We start from the raw sequence: 22011 nt of genomic DNA on the forward strand, positions 1-22011 counted from the left end.
CCCCACCAGAGAAAGAGGACGGTCACAAGAAGAAAGGCAATTTCATCTTTTTCGATTTCGAATGCATGCAAGAGACCGGCATTCACATTCCTAATTTCTGCGTGGCTCATCGAGCGTGCGAGAAGTGCATTCAGGAACCTATCTTCAGTCATTGCTCTCACTGCAGTAAGATTCCCGGAGGGAGTGAAAAAATCTTTCGAGGACCGAACACGTTAGCTGATTTTGCCCAATGGATCTTAGACCCCATCGACAAGACGTGGAGCCAAGAGGACATTGAACGTTACGGAGATTGTCACCGTCATACCACAGTGATGGCTCACAATTTCTCCGGATATGATGGACAGTTTTTTTTGAGATACTATACGGAACAAGGCACCGAACGTCCTAAAGTCACTTTGAACGGAGCCAAAATCATTTTCATGCAAGTGGGACAAGTACAGTTTAAAGATTCGATGAGCTACTTGGCCATGCCTTTGAGTCGAATGCCTAAAACGTTTGGAATGAAAGAAATGGCTAAAGGGTACTTCCCACACTTTTTCAATACGGAAGACAATCAACACGCCGTTCTACCCCATATACCTGAGGCTCACTATTACGACCCTGACAACATGCGCACCGAACAACGAGAAGCTTTCTACGCTTGGTACCAGGCTCACGCCTCCGACCCTTTCGACTTTCAGGAAGAAATGTTAAAGTATTGTCGTTCCGACGTGGACATTTTACGGCGTTGCTGTGGAAAATTTCGAGAACTGTTCATGGAACACGGAGGGGTCGATCCTTTGAAAGAAGCTTGCACCATTGCCAAAGCGTATTCCTTAGTGTATCGACAAAGATTCATGCCTGAAAACACCGTAGCTGTCATCAGTCCTCGAACGACCAACTTTGTCAAATGTCAATACTCGGTCAAAGCCCTACGTTGGTTACATTACTTGTGCGACAAGGAAGACAAGTGGATTCAGCATGCCCAAAACGGAGGGGGCGAAAAGACCATCGGAACGTATTCGGTCGATGGCTGAGACTTAGAAAACCCCAAGATCGTGTACGAGTTTAACGGTTGCTTATTTCACGGATGTCCCGTCTGTTATCCTGACCGTGGCACTAAAAATCAGTTTTTACAACGAACCATGGAAGACTTGTACCAGGCCACTTGTCAGCGACGCCTAAAGTTCGAACAGGAAGGATACCAAGTGGTGGAAATGTGGGAACACGAGTACGATCACCGTATGAAAACCGATCCCGAGTTTAAACGTGTCGTGGAAAGTTACAAGCTGATGGACCCCCTGAACCCGAGGGATAGTTTGTACGGAGGAAGGACCAATGCCACCTGTTTGCTGTACCAAGCCGACGAAGAGAAAGGAGAAGAAATCAAATACTTGGACGTGTGTTCGCTGTATCCTTATGTGTGCAAATATTGTCGCTTTCCTGCAGGGCACCCACAATTGCTGACGGAACACATCGACCTGAAAAACATTCGACAATACGAAGGCTTGATCAAGTGTAAAGTTTTGCCTCCCACGAACCTATACCATCCCGTCTTACCTCAACATTGCCAAGGCAAACTGATGTTTCCTTTGTGCAGTAGTTGTGCCGAAACGTGCAACCAAGACCAACCTTCCCAGCACACCCAGGAAGAACGGGCCTTGATGGGAACCTGGGTCAGCGTAGAATTGTTCAAAGCTCTGGACATGGGCTACCAACTGTTAGAAGTGTACGAAATTTGCCACTTTCCCAAGACACAACAATACCACAAGGGTGACCCCAGTCAGAAAGGCATTTTCGCCGACTACGTGGATGCCTTTTTGAAACTGAAACAAGAAGCCAGCGGCTATCCGTCCTGGTGTCACACTCCCGAAGACCAAAAGACATTCAAAGAGAAATACTATGAACAAGAAGGCATCTCTTTAGACCTCATCGAGAAAAAAGAAGGCAGGCGATCGTTTGCCAAAGTGATGTTAAATTGCTTGTGGGGTAAAATGGCACAACGACCGTGTTTACCCAAGACGGAATATTTGACAGAACCTTCCCGCTACTTCCAGATGATTCACGACAAAACCAAATACATGAAACACGTGGACGTCGTTCGCGAGGATTTGGTCTTGGTCAATTACGAAGAAGATCTGGACTTTGTATAAGACGACCCTTTTGGAAATGTCATCATTGCGGCTTACGTGACAGCTCATGCTCGCTTAAAATTGTACGAAGCTTTAGAACTGTTAGGGGAACGTGTCCTGTACTTTGACATGGACAGTTGCATTTACATCCATCACCCGAGTCAACAGCACCCTGACATCGAAGGAGACCGTTTAGGAGCCTGGACAGACGAACATCCCGACGACAAGATTCTAAGTTTCGTCAGTGCCGGTCCCAAAAATTACGGCTTCGAATACCGGGACCCACAAGGAGAACTGCACACGACGTGCAAAGTGAAAGGATTGACTATGAATTATCGTACCAGTCGTGTGGTCAACTTTGGGGTATTGAAAGAAGCCTTGCAATCCGGAGAGGATGAATACTTTAAAGTGACCACCTATCAACCGAACAAGATTGTACGTTTACGCACTCACCACATCGTCAGTCAACCCTTGGAAAAAGTCTATCAAATTGTGTACCAGAAGCGAGTGCGACTTTCCAATCATTTCACCTTACCGTATGGACACGTCGGTATTGGTCTGTATATAAAAAGGAACCCTAGGCAAGATCGATAGTTCATTGTGACTACCAAGCGAACAAGATGAATACTTTCAGAGAAACACAAAACAAGTTTAGACAGGCACAATTCAAGTGTGGGGCTTCTGAAGTGGAATGCGATTGTGAGCCTTGCGACCTTTTCAACCTGTGTTAGTGACAGTACCAGAAGAACCCGTCACCCAGGACAGGACTGTCGTGGACAGGCCTGAAAGACCCTTTCGGGAGGACACTTGTGTGACCTTACCCCCTATAGAACTGGTCAGAACTTTACCCAAAACATGTTGTACAGACACTTGTTTTTATTCCACGTTAATGGTTATCATGTGCCTTTTATCCTTGTACTTAAGCCTTTGGCTTTTATGTATTTTTGTCTTTCGTATTCATGTTTAAAACATTCAATAAACGTGTTCTGAAAAAAAGTATATAAACTCTCCTCTTGTTTGTTTTTGTGTCACAAGTGACATTCCTCACACTATGGCTACCTCTGCTGTCTCTGCTCCCTCTTCCTCCACTGTCAAAGTCATCGACGGACACTTAGATCGTGCCAGTTGGGAGGCTTTGTATCTTCGCCATCCCTTTAACATGCTCATTGCCGGACCTAGCGGTTCAGGCAAAACCGAATTCGTCAAACGTTTGATCGAACATAAACATCATTTGATCGATCGGCTATGGGCAGCCGTCGCCGCCAAAATTACATTAATCAAATGATCTAGTATGAAATCAAATGATTTAACCTAGCAAATGAAATGATCAATCCAGATTCCAAATGATGTAGTGTCACATGAAATGATTTAACGAACGAAACCGAATGATGCTTTTAGATTTCAAATGACGTGGTATTAAATGAAATGATGTAGAGTGAAATGAAATGATTTAACCCATCAAACGGAATGATGAATTCAGATTCCAAATGATGTTGTGTGATATGAAATGATGTAGCATGAAATGAAATGATTGAACCCCAAAAATGAAATAATGAATTCAGATTTCAAATGATGTGGCGTTAAATGAAATGATCTGGCATTAAATAAAATGATTTAAAGAACAAAATGGAATGATGATATATGCTTCCAAATGACGTGCTATTAAATAAAATGATGTAGTCTAAAATGAAATGATTTAACTCAACAAATGAAATCATGAATTTAAATTCCAAATGATCTGGTATTAAATAAAATGATTTAAAGAACAAAACGGATTGATGAAATCTGCTTCCAAATGATATAGTATTAAATGAAATTACGTAGTATGAAATGAAATGATTTAACTCAACAAATGAAATGATGAATTCAGATTCCAAATGATGTGGTATTAAATTAAATGATTTAAAGAACAAAATGGATTGATGAAATCTGCTTCCAAATGACGTAGTATTAAATGAAATTATGTAGTCTAGAATTAAATGATTTAACCCAAAGAAAGAAATGATGTATTCAGATTCCAAATGATCTGGCATTAGTTGAAATGGTCTGAAGAACAGAATGGAATGATCAGCTCATATTCCAAATGATGTGGTATTAAATGAAATGTATAGAATGTAAACGGTCTGATCAAAGTGTAAATCAGCTAGCGTAAATCCAAACAAACACAGGGGGGCGCTGTTAGGCAGACTTACAATCGACAGGCGTATTGCAGAATTCGGTTGAGATTTTTGCAGACGACATTTAACAGCTAAGGTTAGTGTTTCTTCTCATTTGATATAAACAAGAACTGTGTTTTCCAATCAGGATAAAGTGACTATCCACATTAATGAATGTCTGTGTGTATTTTATTTTAAAATCTTCCTTGTACTGCACGAGTTTTCAATGCTTCATCTCAGCTAGAACTATCAGCTTAGGAGATTAAATCTTCACCGTATTTGATCAATAGTAATTACCATGTTTAATGACCTAACGTAGCATACGCACTAAACCAACAATTTGTTGTCCGCAACTTTTTGTATGTCTCATGTTAACGGCCTTACGTACATAGGCATTATTCGTCCAAGTTCTGTATGTAAGAGATCTTCTTTTTCCTCCATTTAATCTAGTTTGCATTAACATATTACTGCTGTGTGTTTTTTTTCCTTTTAGTTTTCTTCTGGGAGATCGAATATAATTTTATTAGAAATCATGATTCGCGACTCTTAGTGCATTTGAAACACCACACTCCTTTCCAAATGTATTGAAAATGGGGGGTGGGGGGTGGGCTTAGTCATACATTTTGAAAGACTAATACGTGAACAATAAACAGTTGCCTTCTTGGAGTGTTTATGGCGAAGAAGAAGCACAGATCATGCTTGAATAAACCCAAAATTTAGCTAATGATGTATGAAAATAACAACAAAAGGCGATGGATTCTATCAAATTTTTAAAAATAAAACAGCATCACCGATTTGTAAGTGATACCCTTAGGGTAATACATCAACGTTAATAAATCGTCATATGTGTGTTCTAGTATAGATCAAAACTTCCGTTGCTTTCTCCCCGAAAAGGGATTGAAATTTTCCATCAGGCGGACGTGATGGAAAAAATGTTTGTTAGAGTGGATATTGTCATCAGTCTGTCGTCATGCCCATATTGAGATCGTCTAGGGGAAGAGATGTCATTTTTGTTTATTTATTGTCATTAGTTCTCAACTGGACGGTTGCAGAATTCTTTCATAAAATCTCATTGGCGTGCCACTTCTGAGTGGCTTGTTCACTGTAGAGTCCTGTTTCCGTTTACTATTATGTCACAAATTGTTTTATTTCTTTATTTCTATATTTTACCATTTTTTTTTTCTTCTATTGTATTACAGTTGCAAGACTCTCACTTTCGGGGAGTCCTGCTTCTGATTTTCCATTTTTCAAATATTTTGTTAGGTATGTAGTTATATATGAGCCAAAGTGGTCACGATGACATTGTTATTAATTACATCAACTCATGTGGGTTCTTTTAGATAGCAAGCTTCGGTTGCTTTTGCCCTGGGATGGGATTGAAATTTTTCCGTCATGCGGACGTGATGGAAAATATGCAGATCAAAAGAGTCTCTGGTGTAATTTTACTAGGCACCTAAGACGGCTTTTCAGAGATAATATGATTTTTTACTTTGTTTCTTTGTAGGCATGATAAGGAAAAAAAGTTGGCTAAGTTTCATTAGCTCTTGTTCTGCCCTGTGTTTAATAATTATTTTGTATTTTTTTTTTTTTTGCTCTATTTCCTGGTCATTTACTGCTAATTCTCCCCTGTGGTATTTAATATGAATTACTCGTATGTGTCCTTATGTTAGTCCCTTCTGTGTTAACCGTTTCTCATTACGTTGCAGGTTTATGTGGGCACGCTTTTCGGTCTTGTTTGGTAATTTAATCACCGCCTGCTGTCTTCTATCTGTCATCAGCTGGCGGGATTTCGGTCCAGTTTCTCCCGCACTTTGTTTTAGCGGAACGGTAAATCTCTCTGTCTGAAATTAATTTCTAATAGTCTGGTTTAACGAGTCTATTTCGGCTACATTTGTTTCAAATGCCGAAGTCGGGTCCTTGTCTGTTGGTTGGGGTGGGTGGGTGGGTCTGTCGGTGTCCTTATAGCAAGCTCATTATAAGTGGCTTTTCCGGGGGTTAGTTTCTCAAAGTTAGTTTGTTTTTCTGATGGAGTTTTTGCTAGCCGCTTATAGGCTTTCCAGAGTATATAATTCAGTAATCCAAAGCTGTTATCTTCTATTTTACATAGCATTATAAATGAAGTCTATCACTTCTCTGTACAAAATGTTGTCTGTTATTTTAGGGGTATAAGGAAGATTTTTTGGGCTCAAAATTGCCTAATTTGCTTATACTTTTAGTTTTTATATTTGTCTTTGTTTATTTAAGGATCTGTAGTATAAAATTATGTTTTTTGCTATGTGGTCCCTTGCACATGGGACAAGGAGGGATGTTTGAGATAAGGTGTCTCTTGTGGGCATTTTCACCTGTCCACCCTACATCATGTCGATATTGGTAAATGTTCGTTTGTTTGCTTATCTCTTTTATTTTTTTCCAATGATTTTCATACTATGTTCAAGTCAATTTCTAAATTTAGTGTTTCCACCTTGTTTGGCTTTACTTTTGTATTGTGTTTTATCATATTCTCCAATTCATTCCTATTAAACATGGTCCAATATTCTTTGCTTGTTTTGTAATTTTGTATAGTTTGTGTTATTCTTTACGCTATTTTGGGGTGCACTTGCAATTTTGTCATGCTATTTTACTGGATAGAAGAAAGCCAAACCAGTAAAGGTATATGCCCTGCCAGTGATATTCTGGATTTTCCTGACGTTTATTCAATCTGGAAATATAATTTACTACTTATTTAACTCAAGTCCATGAGATTGAGTCCTTCTTTTTTCCTATCTTTTTATAATGTGTATTTTGGTAATTTGTGGATCCCATTCTGTATAAATTTTATTATTAATGATTCAAATGTATTTAGATATATAAATTCAAAGTCCGATACGTCAAATTCGTACCAAATCGAGTTGTATAAATACGATTTCGCAATTTGTATTTTTCCAAATAAATTTATTTGCCTATCATTCCATATTATAGCATGTTTCTCTAATTTTTTCCTAATTTGTAGAAAATTTAGCATTTTACTGACTTTCCCTAGATTTATTCCTAATCCTTTAACTTGATTTCTTATGACTTCTGTAGGGAGCGCTTGATAATTCTCCTTTCATTTGCCTATAAGTAGTATTTCAGTTTTAATTCGGTTTATCTTTGAACCCGAGGCTAATCCAAAAAGGTTGTACTGCTGCATTAAATACTTATACCATCGCTTTGAAGTTATAAAGTTGGAGCAATCGTCCTCATGTTGGAAGGTTTTACACTCCTCCCTCATGTCAGTTACTCTTACTCCTCGGATTCTTTTATGATTTTGGATTGCATTATGTAGTGCCTCTATCCCTGTTTCGTACATTAACATAGATAGTGGACAACCCTGTCTTACATAACCGTTTACTGAGAACGGATTGGTTTTTGCACCATTGGTCTGTACCAATGATTTTATATTCTTATAAAGTGTTTTGATCCAGTTCTGGAATACATTTCCAAATCCAAATTTATGCAATATCTGCAAAATATAATTCATTTCTACCCTATCAAACACCTTCTCCTGATCAATGAGGATTAAAGCGCCATCAATATTAGATGTTTCCGTATAATCTAGTATTGTCTTTATTGAAAGTATATTATTCTGTATATTTCTGCCTTCTTCACCATACGTTTGGTTTGGATCTTTTATGTACCCTTATTATTGGTTTAACTCTATTTGCTAAATATTTACTGAGTATTTTGCAATCAATATTAAGTAACGAGACTGTTCTCCAATATTTTAGGCCTGAAGTCTAGCCTTTGTTTGTGAAGATGAGTGTAATAACTCCTGTTTTCATGCTTTCTATCATTTCTTGATATTTTTATAAATGGTATTGTTGAGAATTTTCATTATTGGAATTAAATATTTTTTGAACTTTTGATAAAACTCGGGCGTTATCCCATCTAACCCCGGAGCTTTATTCCTAGTTAATTGGTAAATCGCTTTATCTATTTCTAATTCTGTTATGCTTCTTCTTCTTCTTCTTCTAATAATAATAATAACAATAATGATGATAATAATGTTATTATTATTATGATTATTATTATTATTATTATTATTAGTCGTGGTAGCTCCTAACTTTACTATATGTATAGCTGTACTATATGTACACATTATTTTGCTCTACTGTATGTACATCTTATTGTGCTGTACTATATGTACACTTTGTTGTGCTGTACTATATGTACATCTTGTTGTGATGTACTCTATGTACACCTTATTGTGCTGTACTATATGTACACCTTGTTGTGCTGTACTATATGTACATCTTGTTGTGCTGTACTATATCTACACCTTATTGTGCTGTACTGTGTGTACACTTTATTGTGCTGTACTGTGTACAATTTATTGTGCTGTACTGTGTGTACACCTTATTGTGCTGTACTATATGTACACCTTATTGTGCTGTACTATATCTGCATCTTATTATGCTGCACTGTATCTACACGTTATTGTGTTGCACTGTATCTACACCTTATTGTGCTGTACTGTATCTACACCTTATTGTGATGTACTGTGTGTACACTTTATTGTGCTGTACTGTATGTGCACCTTATTGTGCTGTACTATATCTACACCTTATTGTGCTGCACTATATCTACATCTTATTATGCTGCACTGTATCTACACGTTATTGTGTTGTACTGTATCTACACCTTATTGTGCTGTAACGTATATACACCTTATTGTGCTGTACTGTATTTACACGAATACTAATCATATTCGAGTTTGTATTAACATACTTACGAAAGCAAAACATATTTAATTTTACTTTGAATAATCCAGCAGGTAAGTGTGGACATCTGCGCTTCGCAAGCACAAAATGTTATTTGAAATTTTTTACTGAAACTTCATCTGATGTTGTGGGTGAGGGCAACGTTCCCTCTGAGATAATGCTGTTTGGGTAGATTAAGTGTGTTGAGGCAATTTGGATAGTAATTCTTTTCCAATTTTAGCTTTGTACTATATTATGTTTTTTTTCTTCTTTTTTCTAGCTGGTCAAATTGAGAGTGTAAGGTAAATTTTGATAGTAGTTCCTTTCCAAGTCATAGCTAGGTGGTTTCTGATGGCTGTTGGACTGCTGTTAATTACTTGGGGGGAGGGGGGAACCAGACAGATGCCCCCCCATTTCCAAAAAACTGAAAAGGTATTTTATGTTTTTGTGTTTCCCCCTCAGATATGTAGTATGTTTTATTTTAAAATAGAATTTTATATAAAAAATTTAGTCTTAGAATTTTTGATGGGCTATTTATGCTTCCTTAGTGTTATCTAAATGGTTGTTCGTCCAAGCCTGGGTTTTTTCACCTTGTTCGAAGTTCCTTCCCTTGTATTTTTTTGTGACCTTTGCTACAGGTCGCCTAGGTCTCAGTATCTGCTATATGTAGTGGTGCTGTATTGTGTGTATGCTATTTTATATATATGTTTGAGACCGCAATTTTAGATTCAGTGTTATTTTTCTCAGTTGTATTTCTTTTCTACTAATTTGGATCTAGGATCCGATGTATTATATTATGTTATATTCGATTAAATAGTTTTGGTTTTTGAATTTTGACGCTGAAACGGTGTACTATTGTTTTTTCCCTTGTTTTTTGTTGGGAATTTTTTTTTTGTTTTAATCTAATTTAATGTGTCGTTCCTCGTGGTAGCTCTAGGAGTATCAATAGGTAGGTTACGCTCGATTCAAGGTCCACACTTCTTTATTTTCATTGTGTTTCTCCTGAGTTGAGTTAGGCCTCCTTTTATTAATTTATCTAAATATTTTATTAGAAAGAATCCAAAATTGTTTATTTTCCGCATGTGGGTTGGTCAAACCATACATTACGGGAGCTGTATGGTTTTAAGATAGATAAAGAGTAAGTAAAATTTTAAACTATGAATTAGCCCCTGTTTGTGTTTTATGTCTGAGTTTGGTCTGTTTATGTTCTACATGGAGAATTTTTTCAAAACTATTTCATGGGCCTGTCCACTTCGCGTAGCGCCATGTGACTTAGCCCCATGATGTCATAGTCTTTACTTTCCCCATGTAGGTTCCCTGTATCTTTGTATATTGTGTCATTAAGTTTTCTAAGTTAGGTAAGAATTATATATATATATATATATATATATATATATATATATATATATATATATATATATATATATATAAAGAAAAAAAGAATAAAGAAAAAAAAAAACCCAAAAAAACAGTCCAAAAAAGATAGAAAGAAAATCACTTTTTCCCCCTTATACTTCTCTTTATCTCTTTACCACAATTATTTGCCCACAGGCCATCATGGTGTCTACTATGTACTCTGTAATTTTGTATAATTTTTTTTTTTAATGAAGTCTCCATCCATGTATAATATATTTGCCTTTTGATATCTCCCCCCCCCCCTTTGTTTATTTCACTTTCAATTTACATGTTTTCCTGCTCTCGCACTGTATCATTGTGTGTAGTTTACTAAAAGGGGCTTTTTCACACAGTGAACATTTTGGCGATACTCTGACCATGTCCCGTCTCACTGCTACCTCTCCTATCAATCATGCATTGTGCATGTATTTGAAGCAGAGGCTTTGTATTTTTAGGGAGCGTAATTTGGTCCAGTGCCCCCATGCTCTTTTCCAGTTAATCTCTATGTTCTCCTGTTCTACTTTACTTTTAGTTTTTCTTTTGTTATTTCCTCTCTAATGTATCTATATGTTAGTTTTCCTCCTGGTCCCATAAACTTTTTATATCCCTATATTTGGTTAGTATTTCTTTGATATGTCTAAATTTTCTTGGTATTTCTAGTTTTTTTTTTACAAGTTTATTATTTTTATAAATGTCCCCCCTGTTTCTCATTGTGAACCCAAACTAGTAGATGTATATTCCATCCCATGGTGATGTTGGTATTGCTTTAATCTTTTTAAATATATTTATAATATTTGCAATCTTTATCCAAATGGGGTTGGAGAGTGCTAGTCCCCCCTCTCTTGTGCTCTACAGAAAGTTTCCCTCTTGACGTAGTGGGTCTTAAAATCTCATATGTAATTAATAATCTCCTTATCTAGTTTTTCTAAATTTGTATTTTCTATGTCCATAGACTTGGTAATAAAATTTATATTCGCGTATATGTACGTTTTGGCCACTTGGGCCCGTTCCATTAGACATAATGGCGTAAGTGCCCATGTGTTCACATTCGTTTCTAATTTCTGTTTCATATTTTTATAGTTTTCTTGTTCTTCTCTTATCCCAAAATAAATGCCCAATGCATTCGCTCTTTCTTTAATTAGGTGTGGTGGTAATCCTGAGTGATTTCCTCTCTAGCTCCCTATTTTCAGTATTTCATTTTTTTCATGATTTATTTATGACCCAGAGGCCTTACCAAATTTTTCAAATTCCTTCTCTAGGTGTTTAAAGGAATTTTGGTCTTTAATAAAGTTCGTACAATCTTCTGCATGCTGTAGCATTTTTATTTCGTATTTTACATTTTTAACTGTAATACCTTCAATCTTCCTATTAAGTCTTATTCTTATACTTAGAATTTCAAATGCTATTACGTATAATAGCATAGATAGCATTCCACATAGTCTGGAGTTATGTTTTCAACAGTCTCGTGATTTAAAAGTGATATTTTAAAAATAACATACGAAAGTGATTAAATATGTTGAATTGGAAATAACACCGTAATATTTAGCATTTCTCACAATTATTCACTCGTTGGTCCAGGAAAAACGCTTTATCCACATGTAATAGCTTCACTACTTGCGATGAATGTGTGATTTTATAACTATTGAAACATTTATCACTTCCAGTTCATTGCCTCTTCAAATCAACACAATTCCATTGCCTGAAATGACAAATGAACACAATCGACTCTTAAGAAAGTTTTGCCATTCTTGATAATGGGGTACTTTTGAATTCCATTTCACTCTGATGATATGTTACCACAAAAATGTATTCTGGCTCAACAGGATTGGTGTCGTTAGTAAACTTTATCATGGAAGAATTGAGAAAGTGTAAAAAGCGCATGTCAAATAGAATGGAAGCAGAGAACATTATAAGGACTCAGGTACGTGGAATTGAGATTTTAATGGAGGACTCCCTGCAGGATGTATCAGTGCCTGTCGAAGTGATTGAGCTACTTGGACAAGCTCGTAGTATCCTTGATAAAACCGATATCAATTCTATGCCAGTCAGCGAAGACCACCGGTACAGGGCGTCGCAAGTCTATACTGGGCATAGGGGCAGACCTCTTTATGACATAAGAAAGGAACAACTACAATTTTTCATCGGTAATTTCTTAACTCAACTGACACACTAATATGCTGTATATTATATTTACATGTTCCATTGTTATCCCCTAACACATAAGCATTGTTTACTGCTTCCAACTTCTTTTTTTTTCTGATGTTCATGCACAATATTTGATAATGCTTCCGTATGCAAGCAAATCATTGAGGTGTCATTTTTAAGCGTTGATAGTTTTCAATATTGTAAGACATGACATTCTTTCTTGAGTATCATTATCTGTCCGTCTGGCTAAATGATTTCGTTATCCTGAATATTATAAGGTATCGGGATTTAAGCTGTTTATGCAACAACACTTAGGAAATGATAAATGGTAAACATCAGTTAGGTAATGCCACTGAGTATATTATTCGCACACCACCCCGTTTGTTTGTACCTCGTTACAAATTTTACAATAAAAAAAGTATCAAGAACATAAAGTAGCACGAAATTAAGTAATTTCATTCACTGATTTATAATTTCTAACTTACAGTTGAGAATAGTTCCCTAACACTGCGGACCTATTGGCATTTCAAATCAAACGTACGCTCTCGATATAAACAAGCGACAGATTGCTCACTGACCTTTTCTGATTTATAGAACGGTCCATTTCATTAAAAATGTCTATGTTTAATATTTCGTGACCAAACTGAGCAAATAAAAAGGACAACTCTTGTATACACGTTAGAGACATGTAACACCAAAAATGTCCGGAATTACTGAAATTATCAAAGACGGTGAACTACATTACCCCGTTGCTTAAAACATAGACTTGCCTATGCAAATATGGCGACTATGTTACTTACAAAACTCCCGTTTGATTCGAAACGCCAACAAAATGACATTGCATGGCACTCTTTGACAATCAGGTTAGAAATTATGAATTGAATGACTAAGTTTTGTGAATTTTTTTATATCCTTGATGCGTTTTCGTTTTAACATCGGTGTGTGTGTGTGTGTGTTGGCAGGTTTGCAAATAAATGGGAGCATGTACGAATATTTTAGTCCTTAAAGAACCATGTATTGAAATTTAATATATAGTACTGTCAAAGACTTCACATGATATTCTACAATCGATACTTTTACCACCATACATTATAAGAGAAATTGTGTTTTCTTTGGTTTGTTTGCATGATTCTTTATTCCACATGATATATATATATATATATATATATATATATATATATATATATATATATATATATATAGTCATGTAGTGCATTTTTTCAAAATTAATTGAATTATTTCATAACGCAAAACTTTCCTCAAGTAGAAAGTATAAAAAGATAGGATATTATTAGAAACATATATCCTATGCGTCTCAAAATAACCATTGCTTTTATTTTCGTTTTAATTAAATAATATTTTTATTACCAAATGCTGTAAAACATAATTTTTTTAAAAAAAATCTGTCTGACAGTTTATATTCATATGGTGTTTGCATCACGTTATAAAACATCACATTTGATTGGGCAATCTCAGCGTGCTTTGACCTCGTGTCTTTTTATTGACGTCATCAGTTTTCATGCATCAGAATTACACGCGCAGTTTCAACATTATTATTTTCCTTTACTGTTTGAAACTTCATTCGTTGGGTATTTGGAATACAAGTTAAGTGGCTAAGACTTCAGCGTGTAAGAATAACTATACTATATACCTTATGATGTGTGCACACGTTTGCCCAAGAACTCAGATGATTTTGAACCATCGTGATCGCGCTCGGGCTCAAAACGTCTTCCTGGTGCAAATTTTGTATTATTATACACATATAATTAAAATGTGTCTATAGTGACTGTTAATGCTTTTTATACGCTGAAATTTTGTGTTTTAGACATTACTAACCGATTTATATTCTCTCTATTATATCCACATAACATAAACCTTTATATGGAAAATCTTTCTCGTGCTTTGGAAAATTATTTGTAATCACGTCTGTATTAATTTTTCTCCAGAAAATTACTTTACATCAGGAGATATGGCAAGTTTGCTTGGGATAAGCAGGAGAACTGTAGAGCGGAGACTAGCAAACTTCCGCTTGACTCATGGGATACGATTCAGTGATATAAGTGATAATGAGTTAATATCGATGGTGCATTCAATAATCAACAACTTTCCTCGTTCAGGTAAGAGTTCTTTTTCTTCAACTAAATGACTTCTCTGTGTACAGTAAAATAGTTGTAATTTATGTTCATTGATGTGTATATTGTTATATCAGTTTTGAAATTTTTATTGGGGATGGGGATTTGCTTTTCCGCAACTGTTTTTAAAGATCAATTAACGACTCTAACTTTGTAGTGACTCCTGGTCATTTTTCCATACAGCGACTTTGCCCAACATAGCCCAAGCGCCGACTAAAAGATATTTCGGCATGGGGCTCAAACTGTAGATAATAACTGACGTGTGTTAAAAACTCTCATTTTTATTTGCAACAAGAATGGTATTTAAACAGATGAAAACATGATCAGTGCTTTCATAAACTGTGCCGATACCGTTTAACTGCCGGTGATTGTCATAGACTAACAAGTGCAGTTCGATTTGCATGTAAAACGAAATCTTGGAAAGCTTAAAGGCATTTAACTGTCTTGAAAGTATTGGTCCGAAGTTAATCAGAGTCAACAAACAAGCGATCTTGCATACATTTATCCTATCACATTTCAAATTCAGTCCAGTGGCCTGCTACTTCTGCAGCGACCTGAACACTACTAAGCTTGAAAAATACAACAACAAAAGCGTGCTTATAGGTGTGAGTATGATTATTTACACAAGCATTTATCATTAACTCTTAAGGCAAATCTGACAACCCTGAAAGTGTGCAACTTAGGTCATGACTTTAGAGACTTTCAAATTCTGAATAAGTGTGCGCTTCCCAATGTTTGGATAATTTTATATGTTTTAAGAATATAATAAATATTTGTTTAGAAATACAATTTTAGATAATGAATTATGTTAATTGCCCCAACATTGAAAACCTCATTGCATGGCAAACAAATAGTTTATGTATGCAACTGTCATTCTGTGGAATGAGCTACCGAATCACCTAAGAGACCAATCACATTTTAATTCATTTAGATCCTTAATTATATCCTGGAATGGTACCGACTGTAAATGTTATATATGCAAATAAATAAATAATTTTTTTTTTTTTTTTATGAAATCAATGCTTGTAGTCATGTTTTAAATACATGTTTCTTTAGGTTTAAAGACAATCGAAGATCATCTCATTTCACAAGGTATCCATGTACAAAGAGAGAGAATAAGGAGAGCAGTTAGAACTGTAGATCCGGCTGGACAACAACTGAGGCAGTTACGGTGTATACAGCGAAGGGTTTATTCAGTTCCGTCCCCTCTTGCCTTGTGGCATATGGATGGCAATCACAAACTGATACGGTAGTGTTCCACTCAGTTATATGACATGTGCTAACAATAAAGTTGTGTGTAATCTCTAATTCTCAGTACCCAAAGTTTTGTTAATTTAATTTCCTAGGCTCCGAAATCCTAAAATTAAGACACATAATTTTACTCCAAATTTTCTATATCTTAGCATCTCCAAGATAAAACCTTCAATTCTAAACACATTTTATTGGAAGGAAAAAAGTTACAGCATAAAAAATTCAATCAGTTCTCTTAAATAGTTCGGACGTATAACATGAAAATTCGGCAAGGACATCATAACATCAGATCAATCAATGGCAGTTAGTTACTTGTTAATGTAAGTATTATTAACGATATTCAATTCATGTTGATCTTGGACGTTGATGGTGATTAGATAAGGGTAAATTTGGTGCTTATTTTCCCGATTTTTACAAGTCTATCATGTTGGAAATGACATATAGTAGTGGGTCAAGTTGATGAAATAACGCATATACAAATAATCTCTCAGACATGTTTTGTTCCTCGTGTGATCTTGTCGTGTTATATGATATTCATATTAATTGCTTAATGTGCGCAGATGATTTGATAATATATGCATCTAAAAGTAATGGCTTGCAAAATGCCGACGGAGACGGTGTCTAACTCTTTAACACTAACACAATTTGAGGTAATATTTCATGAAGTTGGTAAACTTATCAATAATTGGCAATTAAAATAAAATTAATTGTACTGAGGCTAGCAGAACATAATAATTATTTAATGCTCTGGTAAGCTTGAATATTTTTGTCGAAGTAAAAAGTAGCCATCGCAGACAAATACGAAGGTAGGGGGCTAAATTTATAAACTCTATTCATCAACCTATTACAACTTACGATCATGAAATTTGACATAATAGACTCTGATTGATGTAAAGAGGTTAAATGACATGAATGTTTATGACTAACTATTCATTAGGATTTTGACATTTTGTTTTGGACATTAAAACGTTTAGCAGCATCGAGTTAGGGGAGTATTTCCATCTCATATGCAATGTTGAACACATAATGCCGGGTACATCTATCGGAACACCTAAAGGACTCCCTTGCATACAAATGTGCACATGAAAACACAAAACAGTGACACGACTATATAGTGCAAGATTCTAACAAGCTTAATCAGATATTTAGGATTTGAACATGTTTGGGAGATAAATATTAATAAGCTTGAAACAGAAACAGCTTCAAACATTGGTACAGTTGAAACTCGCGGTTGTCTTACAGTTATTATTCCAAGAGATGCTAAATATTACTCCATTTGTGTAAACAAAGCAGAGGCCGAAAAACATTTTGCCTGCATTGGTTATAAATATAAAGACAAGAGAGAAATATTATTTCATAGTTTTGAGGAAACTGGGTTTGATATTCATATGGACATCAATAAGTTATTTGGTCATTTAGTATTCATGTTTAATTAAGATATGACACCAATAACTATGAATCTTACAAATATCTGAGCAATACAATGTTTAATAAGAATGAATCAAGAATGTGTTGACATTCAGTTGCTTAGCAAACTTTATAGGAACACTTGGAGATTTTCTTCAGTTATAATGCATTTCTTAGCTACTTTCAAATATCTTAATAACGTGAGTTTACATTTAACACTTATGTATGTGGAGTGTAAGGTATGATGGTCGACATTCGAGAGTGAGAGATCAAGCAATGTGTTAGTGATCTACTTTATATTAATAATAAAACGCGCGGTGTTATCATTGTTATATCCATCTCTTGCAGGAAAGCAATTCATTTTCTTGTCTCATATAACGTGGAAAGCGATATACATATATTCTGCAGATGGCGTTTTGTAATACACGGATGCATCGATGGTTTCACAAGACTTATTGTCTACCTAGCTTGCAACTGTGATAATAGAGCTTCAACAGTTTTAAACCATTTCACTGAAGCCGTTTCCAAATGGGGCCTTCCTTCCCGAGTGAGAGGGGACATGGGTGTGGAAAACCGTGAAGTTGCTCAGTACATGCTCTCATACCCTCGTCGGGGCCTTAATAGGGGAAGTTTTCTAACTGGAAAAAGTGTCCATAATTCGAGGATAGAGAGGCTATGGCGTGATGTGTATAATGCTGTGCTTTCTTTATTTTATGAGCTTTTCGTATCATTGGAAGTCAAAGGCTCTTTTGATCCAGATTCGGAGAAATATGTCTTCTGCTTGCATTATGTGTACAGAAATGTGATAAACGACAGACTATTCCAGTTTATGAATTCATGGAACAATCATAAACTGAAAACTGAGAACAACAAGACTCCCTGCCAGCTATTTATACTTGGACTGCAGCGTATATTTAACGAGAATCAAGTAATTGCTAACGAATACTTCGAAGAATTAGATCAGGTGAGAAGCTTGTCTCATTTTAAGCAATGTGGCCTATTGTTAAAGAAAAAAAAACAGAAAGACTGAAGAGATTTGAAACTGGGCACTATACAATCTGCACGTTCCTTAAAATACCTACCATTATTTTATCAATGTCTCTGTGTGTGTGTGTGCTTCTAATTAGCAGTGTATTTGATTACCAAAGTCGTAACAAATGACTACAACTTCACAGTGTGCTACTTCGTTAAGTGGAAAGTACCTGTATTTTCGAAATATATTCTATCAAGCTCATAAAACATACCAAATTTACAATCAGCGAAACATTACAATAAGAATATAAAGCAAAATTCCATGCATGCCAATATAAATAGCATTTAAAGGACATCTGATTGTAACATTTCTGCTTTATATAACTTAACAGACAGTATTCGACAAAATTTTTAGAATTTCAGAAAACTGTTTGTCCAATATCGAGGAACAATTTCTTTTAGCACGGAAAACTTTCGGGCCCCGAGTGGCCGAGTGGTCTAAAGCGCTCTTCGTTACGGATCACTGCCATCTCACCTCTGTCTGCGGCGGTTCGAGTCTAAGATTCAGCCAATGTGGGCATGTGAGAAAGCTTGCCAGTAGCTCCTCGTGGGTCGGTGGTTCTTTCCGGGGTTTTCCGGGTTCTTCCTCCACCATTAATACTGGCCGCCATGTATAGCCTATCGTGCTGAAAAATGGCGTTAAACCCCACAACAACAACAACAACACGGAAAACTTTCATGAGTTTACCATGCAGAGACCAAATTACAAATTTGTTTATTGCCGGTTCTGCAAGACAGTATATGCTATTCTCTTAGCCTAACATTTGTTGGTGATATTTGGAAGTTAGAACTGAGCCACCGTAGCTCATTCTCTTAAACGAATTCATTTCTTAAGAGCCAAACTTAATTGTGTCTTTGAATCAGTTTTTTTTAACTATAAAAAATGAATGAATACATTGCAGACAAAATTATTATTAGTATTATTTTCTTCATTTAGGACGCTCTACCAGAGTATGGAATGGATTTAGATGCACCGTTACCTGAGCCAAGTGATGAAGACAATATCGACGTGCCATCAATAGAGCTACTTAATGAGGAACAGTTGCATTCTTTCAATGCCAAAATGCGTGGAATTCACGTAGCTGACCTTTCTGACATTGAACCATATTTGCATGCTTTAGATTCTGTAGATGAGGTTTTGGAAGTTTGAAGTCGATAATTCATGTACTCTACTACATTTCCGTTGATTATATGGGGCGATTTTACTTTCTGCGATTGCTCAAAGCAGTATCTTGTCATCAGTGACAACTTTTTTTCATTCCTCCATTTGTAATTACATTCATCTTAACTCCCTATTTGTAAGATTACAAATGTATTAATAACATAATCTTTGTTCGTTATTAAATAGACTGTGATCCAATACAGCTCTATGTTTAAAATAATAAATGAATAACTTGCGCAAGACTTCGTCAACTGAAATCTGAGTATCAAATCTACTCCTAATAGGTATGTCCGACTGTACTAAAATCTAATTAATAGTGTTGATAGTTTTTGTATTATAAAGATCCAATAAGCGGTAATAGAACATGCTTTTGATTTAATTCAACTGAAATCTCCGCAGAGTACGCATCTTACCTGTATTTATTCGTATTTATACAAATTCTGTCAGTATTATCAAGCATTTTTCTGTGTAATTCAGGGATGGCACTTTCCGTTCTGTTTGGTGTATATTTGTAATCCTCCATGATTGATTCTATGTACCCTGATTTTTGTCTAAGTTAATTTCAATCAATGAAAATGTCACTTAAGCCGAGTGGAAGCAGTACTTTAATAAATAAATACAAATTAAATAATGTATTTATCAACTGAAAGTTGTGTTCTAGTTCTATCTTTTAGTTTCTTTTAAGTGTAATCATCATAAATGTAATGTGTCCTCTTGTAACTAAACGTAAAATGCGTCAATCTTTCTTAGCAGCTATGTCCTCGCGCGTTTCTCCGAGAACCTAATTAAGTGCCGACCGTGTTTTGATAACTGACTTGTGGTGCATTGAACGAAAAGCTGGCCTCCTTTGTATTATCACGTTAATTATGTCTTTTGAATCAAATAAAAAAGGTCGAATAAAAGAAAAGTTAAAAGGCACAAAAATCTTATAAACTTAAAATCTAGTGATCCCGGTCGTATATCGTGTGAACTCGCTTCATTTGAATAATCGAACACTGTTATAAATGTTATCGTGTATGTAACATAAACTACCTTAAATTAACAGACTCTTTCATAACTGTTATCAAAGATAGCAATGCAGCCAAGCGAAATGAATACTTCGTAAAATAAAGAGCTTGTTTTCACAGATACGGACCATTGTGGGCAAGCGAGTTTCAGAGAATTTTTGAACTGGCACTTAGAGATATCCTCAAGGATGATAAGAAGTTTCATTAATACTTCCAATGAAATCACGACATCAATATTGTACTAATTGAACAATACAAAAAATGAGTTTGGACATAGAAGATCGTTTCACGAAATAAATGTCGCGTTTTTTTATTTTGTTTTTTAAAAAAGGATTCTTGTTTGGGGGTATATCAACATTTAGTCTAGTTCCCTGCTCTGTGGACTCCCGATTTGGCAGGATACTATTAAATACCACTATGGGAATTAGACTCATCAATAAAATAAAATGCATTGACGTGTTACACAGATTTTTCACGTGATGGTTGTTGAAACCAGCTGGAACGATCTTTTACAAGTTGGACATTTTGAAAATAAATGTTATGTATACAAAATAACGAACAACTTCATTAGAAAAAGCGCGTTATTAAAAATTGTTATCGACGTGATTGTAAAATGAGGATTCAGTCAGTAAACAGCCCAATTCCCTAACGCTTCCCCACTCCCTCGGTTTTCTCGATGTCAAAGCGAAGTTTCAACAATTTTTGGAGGTACCTCGGTAACTCGCGCCCTCGCTTATAATGCGGTCTATGTTTGTGGACTCTGTTGTGTACGAGTTATCGAGTTATATATATATATATATATATATATATATATATATATATATATATATATATATATATTGCTATGTCCGTCTCACATTAAATTATACCTATATTGTTACGTATATATTGTTTTTTTCCTTTTTGGTGCATTACTTAAGATTGCATTGAAGGTACATTAATATGTGCTGACTCATTTCAAAATCAATCTTAATAATGGACCTGTTTACAAGTTTGGGGTAATTTCCCATTAGATGATTAAGCCTGGTGAGCTCTGTCGCAGTGAGAGGTATTGTGAAACATGTGAAATGGGAGGTGTTGATAGATAGATCTATATCGAGTAGGAAATTAATTCAACGTAGAACCTTAAAGTGTATACAAGGTATAGGAGTTGAACAATGAATTCATTCCGATTTTTCTTTGTTCTTATTTAATGTTATTCTGCAGATATATTTAATGTTTTGTTTAGATATAATTTGAGAGTTGGATTACTCATCAAAATTACAAAGATCTCATTGACTTTTCACTAAAATATTATTCTGTGATTATTGTTATTATTGTGAATTCATTCAAAAGAGTTCTAGACAATGCCATTGTTATACATTAATAATGTTAGTACATCAGCACATTCAGGATATGGAATTCATATGAAACACCCTATTCTTTTGGACTTGGAGTATAACGTTTAGTATTTGTAACGTTTCCCTCTTAGTAAGACGGGTATTCAATTGGATTT

The 22011-nt window shown here is 35.5% G+C and overlaps 1 protein-coding gene across 2 annotated transcripts; it reads left to right on the forward strand.

Moving 5' to 3' along the window:
* Positions 1 to 11853: 11853 nt before the first annotated feature.
* On the forward strand, positions 11854 to 20130 carry LOC149776018 (uncharacterized). 2 transcript variants are annotated; one of them, XM_089942227.1, is made up of 5 exons: positions 11854 to 12524; positions 14472 to 14642; positions 15714 to 15906; positions 17664 to 18279; positions 19285 to 20130. In XM_089942227.1, the coding sequence occupies exons 1-5, from the start codon at positions 12185 to 12187 to the stop codon at positions 19495 to 19497; spliced, it is 1533 nt and encodes a 510-aa protein (XP_089798353.1). In that variant the 5' UTR covers positions 11854 to 12184; the 3' UTR covers positions 19498 to 20130. The 2 variants fall into 2 exon arrangements, with proteins under 2 accessions (XP_089798353.1, XP_089798354.1); XM_089942228.1 differs by having other exon boundaries at positions 17724 to 18279.
* The last annotated feature ends 1881 nt before the right edge of the window (positions 20131 to 22011 follow it).

This window comes from Sinohyriopsis cumingii, chromosome 18 (genome assembly GCF_028554795.1).
Source record: "Sinohyriopsis cumingii isolate HCF-2022 chromosome 18, ASM2855479v2, whole genome shotgun sequence".
In the NCBI taxonomy this organism is placed as follows: Eukaryota; Metazoa; Mollusca; class Bivalvia; order Unionida; family Unionidae; genus Sinohyriopsis; species Sinohyriopsis cumingii.

What these genes read in the sequence shown, in the direction of transcription:
- LOC149776018 (XM_089942227.1), top strand. Translation starts at nt 12,185, where the DNA reads ATGTATTCTGGCTCAACAGGATTGGTGTCGTTAGTAAACTTTATCATG. An exon ending in GGCAATCACAAACTGATACG is followed by an intron (nt 15,907 to 17,663) that starts GTAGTGTTCCAC and finishes CATCTCTTGCAG; the next exon opens with GAAAGCAATTCATTTTCTTG. An exon ending in ACTTCGAAGAATTAGATCAG is followed by an intron (nt 18,280 to 19,284) that starts GTGAGAAGCTTG and finishes TTCTTCATTTAG; the next exon opens with GACGCTCTACCAGAGTATGG.